Source organism: Impatiens glandulifera, chromosome 1 (genome assembly GCF_907164915.1).
Source record: "Impatiens glandulifera chromosome 1, dImpGla2.1, whole genome shotgun sequence".
NCBI classification, from domain to species: domain Eukaryota; kingdom Viridiplantae; phylum Streptophyta; class Magnoliopsida; order Ericales; family Balsaminaceae; genus Impatiens; species Impatiens glandulifera.
In genome coordinates, this window is record NC_061862.1 from 100,804,615 (window position 1) to 100,819,934 (window position 15,320).

The 15,320-nt window shown below is 34.2% G+C and overlaps 2 protein-coding genes across 2 annotated transcripts; one reads left to right on the forward strand and one right to left on the reverse strand.

The window, feature by feature from the left end:
• The first annotated feature begins 342 nt into the window (after positions 1–342).
• LOC124938407 (protein PLANT CADMIUM RESISTANCE 4-like) lies at positions 343–1,993 on the forward strand. The gene is made up of 4 exons (XM_047478845.1): positions 343–751; positions 864–935; positions 1,590–1,802; positions 1,920–1,993. Exons 1-4 carry the CDS (start codon positions 343–345, stop codon positions 1,991–1,993), a joined length of 768 nt encoding a protein of 255 aa, XP_047334801.1.
• A 1,682-nt stretch (positions 1,994–3,675) lies between these two features.
• LOC124922572 (uncharacterized protein At1g01500-like) lies at positions 3,676–5,389 on the reverse strand. The gene is made up of 2 exons (XM_047463296.1): positions 4,422–5,389; positions 3,676–4,320 (listed from the first exon to the last, which is right to left on the reverse strand). The coding sequence occupies exons 1-2, from the start codon at positions 5,145–5,147 to the stop codon at positions 4,084–4,086; spliced, it is 963 nt and encodes a 320-aa protein (XP_047319252.1). The 5' UTR covers positions 5,148–5,389; the 3' UTR covers positions 3,676–4,083.
• Between the last annotated feature and the right edge of the window lie 9,931 nt (positions 5,390–15,320).

Here is a 15,320-nt window from a genome sequence, read left to right on the forward strand (position 1 = left end):
TTTATAAAATTTTAACAAACAAATCATAAAAGGGGTTCCACCTTATTATATTGATGCATTTTTTGAAATGATCTTTGATCAAATGTCAAACCCACTCACCAAATAAAATTAAGGAATTCCAAAAGTCACATTATTATATATATGAACAACAATGCTGCGTGCTCACAACTCTCCTATACTCGTAACTTGCCAAAAATAAAAAATAAAAAGTAAAAAGAATGTGGCTTCCATTCTTTGAGGATCAATCATGGTTCCATCAACTATAAATTCAACATAAATCCTATGAAAGAACAATCAATATCTGTCTGTTTTATTATATCTTAATTCATCGTACCTAGATCAATGACGGTACCAGACCAGAATTTTGTTGATCCTTCAAACCCACAAAGGCAAGAACAACATGATCATCATGAGCAGACAAGAAGTGCCCCTTCTGCACCACCACAACCACCACCGGCAGCTCAGGAAACTGCTATCCAATTTCCTCCTCCGGCCGGGACCTACAATATTCCTCTTCCACCTCATGATCAACAATCTATTCCAAATTACCCACCACAAGCGCCGCCCGAATACGCACCACCACAAGCGCCGCCCGTATATGTACCACCACAAGCGCGGCCCGTATATGCACCACTACAGCCCGGGCAATATCATTACATTAGGCCAGGCCCGGCTCTTCCGGTATTGCCTCCGGCGAACACCGAGGGATGGAAGACCGGCCTCTTCGAATGCTTTGATGATCCCGTTAGCGGTACTTAATTACTTACATTCACCATTTTTATTTGAAAATTTATCAATTTTGTTGCTAAATTCAATGTTTTCAAAATTATTTTATCATTTCATGTGGGTGTGGAAATTTGTAGCTTTGATGGCGTTCTTCTTCCCTTGTGTTCCATTCGGTCAAATTGCTGAGATTGTTGACAACGGCCACACTTGTAAGTCAAAATAAGTTTGTGATCAAATCAATTTTTATTTAATTGATATTTAATCGATTTTGGTAAAATTTATTATCTACTAAATATTTATTAGTAGCTAAATATTTTAAAACATAATATAATATTATATTAGTATATATAGTATAGTGTTTTAAAGATAAACAAGGTAGGTTATCACTATTGGTTTGCCCAGATCCCTATCTAGAATATATATATATAAAATTATAAGTTTTCTACATCTGTTAGTTAACCTATCTTAAATGTAGATACATAATATTGACTATTAATATTTTATAAGAAGTGAATACATTAATCTTAGTGAAAGTTTATATTTTGAATTTTAAAATTAAATGGTTTGTCATGTCTATAAGGTGCGTTTGGACTACTAGATTAACACGTTATAATTGATAAAATAATAAGATATTTTGTAAGAAAAATATAAATATTAAAATTACATTAATTCCGAACTAAAATTAGCTAAATTGAAAATTACAAAATCACATTGGTTTAAATTCAAATAAAATTACACATTTCAATTCTAATTCTAAGATTAAACACGCCTTTAAGTGTATTTTATTTTATGGGAAAAAAAAAAATCTTACAATAAGTTCAAGTCCCGTAAAAACCTATCATATTTAATTATTTTCGATGTAGCTTGCTCGACGAGTGGGCTGATGTATGTGTTGGTGACCGTGTGCATCGGATTGCCTTGCATCTTGACATGCTCCTACCGTGCAAAACTGAGAAACAAGTTTGGTCTGGTGGAGTCGCCTGGACCTGATTGGTTGGTTCATTGCTTTTGTGAGTGTTGTGCCATTTCTCAAGCTTATAGAGAACTCCAATTGAGGGGTTGGGATCCTTCTATAGGTAATAATAATGTTGTTACTTACAATATTCAAAGAAATTAATTGAAAGATTAAAGTTTTTCTTTCAATTTTTACTAATCATGTGACTCCAACTTATATAAGTTTAATTTTTGTCAAGGATGGGAGGGAAATGTTGCAAGACAAATCCAACAGAGGATGGTTCCACCAAGACATCAGGCTATGACTGCTTGAACCTATATTATAATATATTCATATTCATTTTGTGATGTTTGATGATTATTATTTGTTGATTGCATTTTTTTTAATTTAATCCCTCCATGTTTTTGGTTATATATGAATTATTTAAATTTGTGAAAATTTTACTTTTGCACCAATTCAACTTTCCTAATTAATTTCTAATACATGAGAATTTTATAAATAAAAGATAATAAGGATAAAAAAAATATAATATTGAATTATATAAAAACAGAAAAAGAAATTGAAATTAAAATAAAAAAGAAAATGAAAAACATTGTAATGTATCCAGCCATGCGAAATTCAGAGTAATGCAACTGTCACTATTTCCTAACTTTGCATGTGAGAGTTTGTTTGATTTTTTTTCTTAAATTTTTTATTTTATAAGTTATTGAGATATATATTTAATTCGTTTAGTTATTAAAATATTATTTTAAATTTAATAAAAATAAAATAAAAATATTTTAGTTAATAAATTAATAATATGTAATAAAAAAAAGAATTTGGGTCACAAAAATATATTGAAAGTAAAACTAGGAATCCAATGTAATTTGTCACACGTACATTAAAAAGAAATAAAATAAAATCATTTCTAAAAATGATAATAACAAATTTTAAAAAAAAATAGTGGAAAAATGATCATATTTGAAAATCAAGTATATTTGAGCATTATTGTAATGACTCAGATCTCAACTTAAACAATAAAATAATATATATATATATATATATATATATTATATATATATATAATATAAAATAATATATATATCAGAATTTAAACAATAATTCTTATCAGAATTTAAACAATAATTTATAAAAACACAAAATAAAATAATATATATATATATATATATATATATATATATATATATATATATATATATATATATAATATATATAATGACTAAAGGGAATACAGAGCAAGAACTGCAATATGTACAGATAATTTTCAGATCAAATATTAAAAATACCACCGCTTCCACCTCTTCAACTTCAAGCCTTGTTTGTTAATAAATTTTCAATAAAAATAGAACAAATATTAATATTTAATTTCGATTCTCACTAAAAAAAAAATAAAACAAAAACAAAAAACGTTTAATTAAGAAGATATTATTTTTCGGTTCCGAGAATAAATCTCACAAAACAAAAACATCTTATTCATTGTCTCTTAACTCAATAATTGGTACTTTTAGTGGGAAACAAACCTAAATCTTTAATTTTGAAATGGTGTTTTGGCATAACTAAACCTTATATGAATTGGACACAACAAAGGTAGTTAAATCTAAGGCTAACACAACACCTCGTCATCTGGTACTTTTTGTCGACAATCAAACCTAAGACTTTAAGGTGGTTCTTTAGCACAATCAACCATGGTACATAGCTACCCACATAGTCAAAGCCTTAGTCGTAACCGAGACTTTTGCCAAGATATGTAATCTAAAACAACGATTTCTCGTATTAGTTTTAGATGCGATAATCTTTCAAAGCATAACTTTGTTAGACATTCTCCGGTTAAACTCGTACCCAAATTGAACTCGAGAACAAATGAAATGACCCAAGAATATAATTGAGTTATTAGTTGAACAAAGATGGTTGTTATAGGGTTTTCAATCAGAAAAACACAAACACAGATACTTGATAAAGCCAAAATGTTACCCATTTGTGTTAAAAGAGACATGAAAGACATCTAAATTAGCTTATTGAAATCTCATCTAATGAAAGAATTACATGATGATGATTGATGAGTCAAAACTTAGCCACTATATTAATCTTATTACACCAACACTACTAGCATTCCTCCTTTCATTATTCAAGTTCATCCAACATGCAACATGAACCTTATTTCCTATTATTTCTTTCATTTGCAAGCATTGGGTACAAAACTCAGCTACACTCTAGTTATTGTACACCCTCCACCCCCATCCGAAACTTCGTCGCAACTACATACAAAAGAAAACACGAGAAGAAGATTTACCCGCCACCCATCTACATAATCTTCTTCTATAGTCTCTTCTTCCAAAAGGATTGATGATGTCTGATCATATCCAATTTCGCTTATACCCCAATTTGATGAACCAGTTTTAAGTTCAGAAAAACTTCCTCCTCAAGTTCCTTGTAGTAGCTTGATATGATCTCATGAGAACTCCAACACCTATGCCAAGACCAAGACACATTCCAAGACCAATCCCAACTCCAACCCTTACACCTGCATTGAACCACGACAGCTGCCCGTCTTCACCCATATACATCTCTTCCGTGTAGTAACAGCTACTATTCGCGAGTTTTCCATTCGATTCGTAATTCTCAACATCTACCTCGGTTATCTGCAATTCATGGTTATAAACATATACAACTTCATTCATTACATATATAGGGGTCAAAATTAAACAGAGCACATATGTCTAAGTTTTCAGATGATGATTACCTGTAATTTTCGCTGAACCAAACCATTTTGGCGTTGTTCTTGAGTTTTCCCAATTTCAACTTCTTCAGGAATGCAATCCAGAGTCAAATGTCTGGTGGGTTTTCGCCTAGGGCTAATCTGAATCATCTTTGTTAAGATGACAGGAACCCCAGAACAACAACCTGCGATATAAACCTCAAAGGAAGGAGCTGAAATACCAATTTTGGGCTGAACAAACGCAGAACCACCGTTGGTAATCGAAGCAGAAGTATAACAATCCATACTCCAACCCGTCTTAAGATCATCAACATCATCATCATCATCATCTCCATTATTATTATTACTACTCCAGGCAGAATCCATTATCTCCAATGACCCACAAATCATCATAGTTTCATCCTCACAAACCTCGAATTCAACAGAACCAGTTACCTTAACGCAATCGGTACTCACGTAAGTAACCTCAGACGATTCCTTGTCAAGCCGATCACGCCTGAGTGTCAAGGAAACCGTTTCGGTTGCCGGAATTCGGACGCCGTTGATCTCCATTGAAACCCCGATCTCCCTGCGAAGGTGGCGGACGGTTAGGTGGTCCGGTACAGTCTCATCTGCACAAGGGGATACCCGGACGTAGAAAAGACGAATCTCGAACCATCCAGAGGATAGAGGAAGAGAAGGGGTGTTCATAAGGCGATATTTTGGCTTCTTAAAGATTGTTAAAGACAAATCCTCATCTGGATTTGCCATTGAAGAAGGTAGAAGAAGTTGGGGAGATGGGTTGTTATTGAATCGGAAAAAGAGAGAATTTGAGAATTAGGGTATTGGATGGAATCGAGAGATTTGGGGATGGAAGATGAAGGGTTTGTGAAGGGGAGTAAGTTTCGGAGAGGTTTGTTTGCATGGATGATAAAGGAAGCTCGAGCTCAGTCGAAGAAGGAGAAGAGGACAGAGAGACATAGAGAGGGAAGGGGCGAGATAATCGAGAAACAAATTACAGAGCTGTCCAAAAATAAAAATAAAAATAAATAATCGAACGAACGGTTCTTGTATAACAAAAAATAAATATTTATTTTTTAATATTTTAAATTAACAAAATATTATAATTATTATTTTTTTATTTAAATTAATTTTGTTTGGTTTAAATTATAAAAATTGAATTATATGATGAAAATATATTTTTTTTAAATGACATATATAGAGGATATTTTGATAATAAATTTATTGATTAAATTTATGAATTAATAGTTAAAATAATGTTTAATTGTTTTATTGTTTTATTGATGAAAGTGATTTTTGAAGAAATATTAGTTTTTTTAATAATATATTTAATCTTTATTTTATATATATGATATTAAAAATAATTGAATAAATTTTTATTTTCTATTGAAGATTAAATGTTTGATATTTGTTATTTTTAATGTAAAATGATAGTATTTTGTATGTTAAATTTTTTATTTATTTTTAATATAATATTTTTTATTTTTTGAAAAATGTTCATATATATTAAAAATGATGAAAATTGTTTATGAACAACGCTAAAAGAATTATACATAAAAAAATCGTTACTCAATAGGTTATCGAGCTCGTAAGTCACCGAGAAAAACTATTAACTCTCCGACGGACTATACCGACTTTATTAAATGAATCAGAAAGCATCATAATAATAACATTATGAATGATACAGATTTGACGACTACAATCAGTAAAAGTTCGATGATTTCTCTCAAACCAGATAGTCCACAAAAAAAATAATTGGGAGGGTATCCCAATTATGTAGACTTGCCATATTAGCCACAACAATCCAAATTTCCCAACAATTATCCAAAGACTTGAGCATCACCCAATGAATCCCAATGATACTCCACAAAAGACTTCAAATACTAGTCACCCTTCGACAATGCAAAAGTAAGTGAGTTGTCGATTCAATCTCCTCATGACGCATACGACTAACCATAATACTACTTTTTTCATGCACATATCATCTGTAAGAATTCTACTGCGAATAACGCTCCATCCAAAGAACGAAATCTTGGATGGAATCTTTGACTCCCAAAATTTCTCCCAACAAAAATTATATGAACTCATCCTAGCAAACAACTTGTAGCAATGTCCCACATGAAAATTATCCATGTCTTGTCAACGCATAAGATTTTGTTCAGAAGAGAACACTTGTTTGCGTCCTATCAAAAGTAAAATTTTATTATGAGACGATCTCTTCATAATATTAATCTCCTTCTATATCTAATTCGACTAGCGAAACCAATAGACCGAGGATCAAACATGTCATTAACTGTTGTATTTCTACATATAGCAATGAAAGCAAGCTTAGGATACGTCGTAGCTAGACTTTTGACACTACACCAACTATCGTCCCAAAACTAATCAAAGAACCATTCACTACAATGAATCTAGATTGATCACGAAAACTTTTCTAATGATGTTGGGAACCTATTTGAATCATGTTTTATCCATCCCGATCATGTTTGATCAAAATCTAGAAACGTTAAAAACATTACAAGTTTAAGTTCTTAAATTGATCAAAACGAACAGTCGGTGTTCATGTTTTAGTATTAATCAATCACATGAAGTGTAAAGAAGATATAGACAAGCTCCTTAAATTTCATTAAAGCCAAAAAACTAAAAACTCGATTTTTAGTCTCGAAATTGTTATGGTTAAATGGAGCATCATCTATGTTGAATGACACCTCGGGTTGATTTTCATAATGTTCTTGAGAGCATTGTAAAGCTTTTCAGGCCCCTAGATCAAAAGTTTTAGGCCTCAATCAAAACTGCAAAACCTGTAGTTTTGGTGTTCTTGGGGACCGGGAAAACTAACCCAGGTCTAGCTAGGACCAAAGAAAATTTAGCCCAGGTCTGTCCAGGACCAAGGGACACCGGTCCCCAAGACCCACAAAATTTAGCCTAGGTTTAGCTAGGACTGAATGTTCTTCACACTTAGGACCAAAAAAACCTAACCTATGGCTAACTTAGGACCGATAAATCTTGCACCAAACCGAGAATTCTCATCTTATGACCGAGGAATCTCACACCTAGTCAAGAATTCACAAACCTAGGACCGACGAAGTTAGCCCCAAGCTAACCCATGACTGATAATTTTCACACCCAACTGAGGGACTTCAACACCCCGATCGAGGATCTTCGAACCCCGACCGACGGAATTCTAACCCATAACTGAGGGACTTAGACCCCCCGACTGATAAAAGTCACATCTAAGACCGAGGACATTTGTCCTATGGTCTATTTAGTTGCATTTTTCATATTCCAAAATTATTTTTGTAATTTTGGGATTCTATATCATTTTCTAAAAATCCCAAATAAATATAAAATGATTTCATAACATTTTTGAAATATTTCTAAAAAATATATTTTGATAAAGGAATGTTTAGGATTTATTTTTAAACCCTAATATTTTAAAAAAAATGATATTCTTCAGGTATATTCCTCCCTAATCATCATCATCAGCAACATACCAACATTTAAATATTGTTGTTATAATTTTAAATACGCAAAAACCTGTGCATGTTTAGGACCGGAAGAATAATTAGTTAAAATAAAACGTTATATAACTAATTTTCAAAAGCCAAAATTTTATATGGTAGAGACTGTTTTTTAAAATGGGTACGAAAAATGAAGCGCGAAAGCTTTTCCTTAATATCACCAAACTAAGAACCAAAACAAAACTTTGGTTAAAAATATATTTGTATAAGTATGCTTTTTTATTGATTTTAAATTGAAAATCAATTGGCGACTCTTTATCAAATAAATAAGCTTTTAAATTAATTATTTTTAATTAATTTAAATAAATGATTTCTTTAATCAAATTTTTATTTATTATTTTAAATTTGATCAAAAATTAATTGTTATTATAATTAATTTCATACTGTCGGAATTTGTTTCAATCTTTTAAAATAATGTTTTATTTTAAAAGGATTCTTAACACGCAAATCGATGTTAAAATTTCTCGAACCTCGATCCTTTCCAGGACAAGGGTTTTTCGAGTGTTACAGTTTTCTGACGACTCTACTGGGGATAAAATTGTTTAACTCGAAAATATAAATTTTACTTTTGAAAAATGTTTGTATAACGTTTTCAACTTTATAGGCATATTCCAAAGGTACAACGCTTATGTGATGCATAGGTTTTATCCTAATAAATGTTTAGGCCTATAAAGGGTACATAACCCTAACATTATTTTCAAAAAGTACATGATTTAAGTCGATACTTCTACAAGTTATGTGCAAATATTATCGATGAGGAACTACAATTTGATACTAAATGAGTGATGTTGCGAGAGAAAAAACTAGAATGCATGGGATCGACCTCCTCTCCTTGGCGATGAGTCGTCCAATAGGACGTAGGCATTGTGGGGGTGGGGAAAAATTCCCGACTAAGTTGATATTTCCTAGTTTATGGCGATGGTTTACTCCCTCCACTATCGGTGAATGATACTCTTTTATGATTCCCCTTAGCACAAAAATCTAGATACTCTCTCCAAGCCTGTTGTTTGTCGTACCCAAACAACTAAACATCGTCACTACCACCCTTATGTGACTACTATATATGTATTATGTGTATGTATTTATAGTCTAAATGAACATATCAAGAATGTTCCCTCTTCAAAACAAACACATTTTTGTAATTGAATTTCCAATCACAGGCGATGTCCATGTTAAGTGATGTCGCCCTAATCCCTTGGATCGACAACTTCCACAAGAACGAGTGGAACCATAGAGTCTATGGATTGACTCTCATCATGAGATTTATTAACTTCAAAAATAAACAAAATCTTCATGATACAAATGCAAAGAAGGTGGAGCCCCGCATGCCGAGTATACTTTATGGGAGAAAGGCAAATGTGCCCGGCCATAGAGAAATTTCGAATTATTTTGTTGATGGACTATAAAAATATTCTACATCTTAATCCATTTGTAGAATCATTGTCCTTGAAGAAGCTCTTACAAGAGGAATACGGATACACTAGACGACATCGGAGACAATCCTCAAAAAGAACATCATTGACTTCCAAAAATTGACAAAAATGGAAATGGAGAAATCCCTTTAACTTTGGGTTCCTCCATGATGATAGTAATGGTCTTACTGGCCCACTTCTTCTTGGCTCTAGTAGATGACAAGTCATCCTCTAAAATTCTGGAGGTAGCATACCATACGCATAGGGGGAAAAAGACCCCTCGGGTATCATTCAAGTTGAGACGCTAATGGGGTTAAATGACTCATACTTAACCTCCATCGTGAGTAGAAGATGCTCACTTCTAATTTTTTACACTTGGTTGCTCGATAAACTCGGACGCCTATCGCCAGTTTCCCTAGAGACATTATGTCCCCTACTCTTCAATATTAAAGAATGAGAAAAGCCGTGCTTGAACCTCTCTTAGAGAATGATGCTGAAGTCAAAAAATTAATCTTGTGGTATCCCATAAAAAAAAGATGTCTTACATGATGGACAATGAATATATGATCATGGTTATAGGCTTGTAATGAGTCGCTTCCAATTACACCCACGACATGTTCACGCAATTTGGTTATGACTTTATGCCCCCTTATACGGGAAATGTCATCACCATAGACAAGTCGATTGACCGCAAGGCCTACGTGGAATATCTCGAGAAGTGGCACAATGCCTCCCATATGGGTATCCCAAATGAGTGAAAGAATTACTAGATAGTCATTCTCAAAAAATACGAGTAGGTTAAAAATAATGAAGAGAATGAAACTTTCATTGTAGGAACAAACTATAGTAAGACTTAAAACCTACAATCTTTGTCGTCACTTTTTCCCTTTTTGACTCTATTGGTAAATGTCAAAAAAAGAGTTACGCATGATCCTTCTCTAGGATTCATATTTATATGCATATGCATCACATTGTAATCATGTTACAATTGCAAGCCATCATATCTTTATCTTCACTATAGTCCACGACTACAGTAGTCTATACGGCCCCCGGAAAGTGAAATCTAAAAATCGGACGCTTTATCCGGCACAAGATGGCCGAGAAAACAACGACACCTGAAACGGTCTCTACAATAGAATTCAAGGAAATGAAGGCAGCCCTGTAACATGTGACAAAACAACTCGCGCTGATCACGAATTCTTTATCTTATTAGAAAATTTCGTCAACATCCCAAAACATGCCTTCTTCCTTTCGATTTCCTAGCCATCCTATTATAGTTATGTTCACTCACATTAATCCACATCTTACTAGTCCTCGAACTCAATAGGAAGTCTCTTACTATAAAGAATCTGAATAAGATTTCGATCAAACCATACACGAACAATACGGGACACACAAGGATGATCTTAACCCCATGGGACCACATGGGAGACTCATTCTAGTGGTTGAACAACCACCTTCTACGGGATATGAACACCAGATGGCTCAAGTTCGATCCATGTAGGCATAAATGCAAGCCCATGTGAACAAGATGGTTAAGGGAAAAAACATTTATGAGCACTATGATTGGAAATGTCATAAATATTGTTGAAAGAGTAGTCATTCCACTAGGCATCAAGTTACTAGCCATATATAAGTACATTGGAAAAAGAGATTTGTGTGTCGTTTATGAGATGTACACCTCTGTAATGACCCCATTGTGACTCGAAGAACCAATAGTTCTCCACCTATTTCTCCAATACCTCGAAGAAGTCATCCTATGCTGATATGACCAATAAAAAGTAACATATTTGAAAACTATCGAGGAACTAACTACATCATTTATAGAACGCTTATCCATGCATCTTAATCTGGAACGAGTAGATAAAAGGCTTAAGAACATTAAACAAGGAAAAAATGAGAAATTATTCGTCTTCATCTTAAGATGGAAAACTATCGTCGAGGAAATTGATTCCCTCCCAAGTGAACTACGATAAATTGATATGACTTTAGAAAGCGTTAACGGTTGATATTCTGTAGGATTCACCGTCAAAACATTCCAGAACATGAAAAGGCTATTAAAAAATGACAACGATATCAATGATGCAATCGAGAAAGATAGAAAAGAGGGGAAAGCAGTTAAAGTTTACCCACCTCCGATTTGCTTCCCAAAGAAGGAAAAGACAAAAATACACTAGATGACAACCTCCTAGCAAGAACGTTTTCCTCAAAAGACAAACTTAAATAAGCATCTAGAGGCTAGGATAGGTACATTAACCTCTGCCAAACCCATAAATACAAAGGCACACAGACCCCCTAGAGTGTGTGACAACTTAGGAATGCTTTTGAGTCAGGTAATGAAGATCCTTTAGAAGAAGAATCTAATCAAACCCCTTTCCCCAAGAACGTACATATCCCTCTTGGGGAAGTATGAGAATTCTTGGTGTTATTATAACCAAGCGAAGGGACATGCTACCGACAATTATAGCGTCCTTAAACATCTTTTTCAAGACTTGATCGATCAGAATGTTATCACCAAGTCTGAAATAGCTAAGAATCCACTAACGAATTATCAAGTTAGTATGATCATACCCGATGAAGTGACGTTTGACATTAACGTGTTACTAGAATTGATCCACGATGCTGAACCAGAAATCAACATGATTGATCCCTAGCCTAAGAAGAAGTCCAAATCTCATCCCAACAAAACTTCTAAATGGTGGGAATCAAAAACAACTTCCCATACCCACACTTAGATAGATATTGCAGCAACATGTGGTGGAACTAATTTCCAACCAAGTTTCATGAAAATCACGGCGGCCAATGTGCCATCAACTTCCTAACAATCGGTATGGAAAAGAAAGGAATATGAGTCTAGAGCTCTTAACCCAAGAGATTGCCTCCAAAGTCAACTTAGACGGATGAACGCTAATATTTTCATTTAGAAAATCCTAATCTATCGAGTATAGAAAAGTTGTGCACAATGAGTTATGTAAGGTTAATGTCCCTACCAACACCACTCAAGAAGAAATAGTATGAATCATTTTCGCTAATTCCCAGCATAACATGATCAGCTTCGAAGATAAGGATCTTCCATTAGTCGAACCAGACCACGTTAAAGCCCTCTATATTTATGTACAAATGGAGGGGAAGACAATCCCGATGGTCTTAATAGACAATGGGTCCTCTCTCAACATATGTCCTTGGAGGACTCGTAAGAGAATATGTGTATCTAGAGACAAGATCTTACCATTTAAACTGTGTTAGAGGTTTCGATAGCTCTCGACATGAGATAATGAGTTGTCTCAAATGTACCATCCGAGTGGTTAGCATACCCTTTCAAGTTGACTTTTGTGTCATCAACATTCAACCTTCCTACAATCTTATCTTAGGAATACCATGGATGCACCAAGCTAAGGCTTTAACCTCCATACGACATCAAAAACTCATATTCATAGTCAACGACTAGGTTATCACGGTCAACGGTGAGATTGACATTGTTGCAGCCATTAGGTCTACCCGTATTAACACCCCGGATGTTGAATTAAATGGGTTCAAGATATGCTCAGTCTTCTCATAAGGTAAGGACTCATCTAACAACCACGACTTTTGTACATTTAGCCTCTCCTCTATTAAAATGATGCAAAAAAATGGGATATTTCCCCGGCAAACAGCGTATAGTCGTTCTACTAACCTTGAATGGACAACTCGTCTGTGAAGGACAAAGCACCTTATGCTTCGACTTTCCTATACTTTTTATCAATCTAGACTCACAAAAATGTTTCCTAGGTCTTGAAATCTTTTTAGATTGTTCCAATCATCCTAACACTTCTATTTGCGTGATAAAAAAAAGAACAGACTATTGGTGAGAGACCCTAGAAAACTTGACCCGGAATTTCACGGCAACAAATCTAACTTAAGAAACCAGCCCTTCTAGTCTACATGGAACCAATGCCCCATTATCTATCGATGTTTTGATCGACGAAGACAAAACTCTTTCTCTCTCATGTGTAGAGAGATGTCAAATATTGTACATTGTAATAAACTAGGGAACAATGATCTTGTTAGATCATCTTTTCTTACAAATCGAGTAACACCAAAAGTTGATTTCGAATGTATGAGTAAAAACGATATTTCCTTTTACTCTGATTTGAACTTTGAAACTAATCACTTCTTAGAAAATGATGTTGAAATTGTTTATTCGGTAGAAAAGACAATCAAGATTGTTCTAAACACGGCCAACGATCCTCAAATAATATTGATCGGCCAAAGTTTAAACTCGCAAGAGCTTCTTGAGTTAGTTGAGTTATTGAAAGTCATCAAAGACGTTTTCGCCTGGTCATACAAAGACATGCTAGACATTGATCCGAAAATAACACGACATCATATTCCCCTTTATCCAGATGCTTAGCCAATAAAGTAAAAACTCATACGGATGAAGTCATAACCAAAATAAAAGAAGAAGTTCAAAAGCAACTCAAAGCCGAATTTCTTGAGGTAATAGATTATCCTATCTGGATAGCCAATGTAGTTCATGTTCTAAAGAAAGACGAGAAAATGTGTGTGTGGGGACTATCGGGGTCTAAATAAGGCTAGCACAAAAGATCACTTCATATTACCACACATCGACATACTAGTTGACCACATTGTCGATCATGAATTGTTATCATTCATGGATGGATTCTCAGCATACAATCAAATTCCGATGGCCCTACAAGATAAGGAAAAGATCACGTTCATAATAGAAGTAGGTATCTTATATTATCAAGTCATTTCTTTTGGTCTTAAGTACGCGGAAATAACCTATCAAATAGTAGCCACCATAATCCTTCATGATATGATTCACAATGAAGTGAAAGTCTATGTTGATGACATGATTGTCAAATCGAAGGATCGACAAGGACATGTCCAAAACCTTAAGAAATTCCTACAAATAATCAGGAAATATCAGCTACAACTCAATCCGAGGAAATGTACATTCAGAGTTACAGATGGTAGAATGCTAGGCTTTTTAATCACTCAAAGAGGAATCGAAGTTGATCCCTATAAGAAACAAGCAATCACGGTTATGATGGTATATCAAAACGAAAGAGAGATCCGAGGATTTCTTGTAAAAATCAAGTACATTGGCTGATTCATCAGTATGCTTACTATGACATGCAATCCATTGTTTAAGCTTCTAAAAAAGACCAAAAAATTGTATGGGAAGAAAATTGTGAACAGGCATTTGACAGAATAAATGATTATTTAAAATCCCTTCCCATACTCATGTCGCCTAGACCTGACATTCCTCTCATTTTATACCTTATTGCAATAGAAACAACCATGGGAAGCCCGTTGGCTCAAGAAAACGAGGATAAAGTCGAAATAGTTGTTTACTATATCAATAAAAGCATGACTGGATGTTAACTCAATTACACTCCAGTCGAGAAAATCTATTGGGTATTAGCATGGGTCACCAAGAGGTTAAGACACTAGATGCAAGCCCATCCAATCAAATTGGTATCAAGACTGGATCCGCTCCATTTCTTATTCCACGAACTCTTTTATCACATAGGCTAGTCAAATGGATGATGATGATATCTGAATATGACATAGTCTATACATTATAGAAGTCTTTCAAAGGAGGTATTGATGTAGATATCCTAGCTGACCAACCCATCATCGTTGAGTCAAAAGACAAACTCAAATTTCGTGATGACAAAATTATGAGTATCACATCAGACACATGAACACTAATGTTTGATGGAGCTTCCAGAAATCAGGGTTACAGAATTGGAATTCTATTAGTTGACCTGAAATGGATATACAACCCAATATCCATAAAAATCGAATACTCCATCACTAATAATGAGGCCGAATATGAGACATGCCTCTCGGATCTCAAATTGGCATATAAAAAAGGGGAAACCAAGTTAGAAGACGTTGGTGACTCTAACATGGTTATATCATAAGCCAATGACATGTGACAAGTAAAATGGGAAAACTTGAAACTCTATCACGCTCACCTG

Bases quoted from the DNA above. Each gene is read 5' to 3' on its own strand.
- LOC124938407 (XM_047478845.1), top strand. From the start codon at position 343: ATGACGGTACCAGACCAGAATTTTGTTGATCCTTCAAACCCACAAAGG. The intron at 936-1,589 runs GTAAGTCAAAAT...TTTTCGATGTAG, and splicing joins TGTTGACAACGGCCACACTT to CTTGCTCGACGAGTGGGCTG. The intron at 1,803-1,919 runs GTAATAATAATG...ATTTTTGTCAAG, and splicing joins GGGTTGGGATCCTTCTATAG to GATGGGAGGGAAATGTTGCA.
- LOC124922572 (XM_047463296.1), bottom strand. From the start codon at position 5,147: ATGGCAAATCCAGATGAGGATTTGTCTTTAACAATCTTTAAGAAGCCA. The intron at 4,321-4,421 runs GTAATCATCATC...CATGAATTGCAG, and splicing joins TGGTTCAGCGAAAATTACAG to ATAACCGAGGTAGATGTTGA.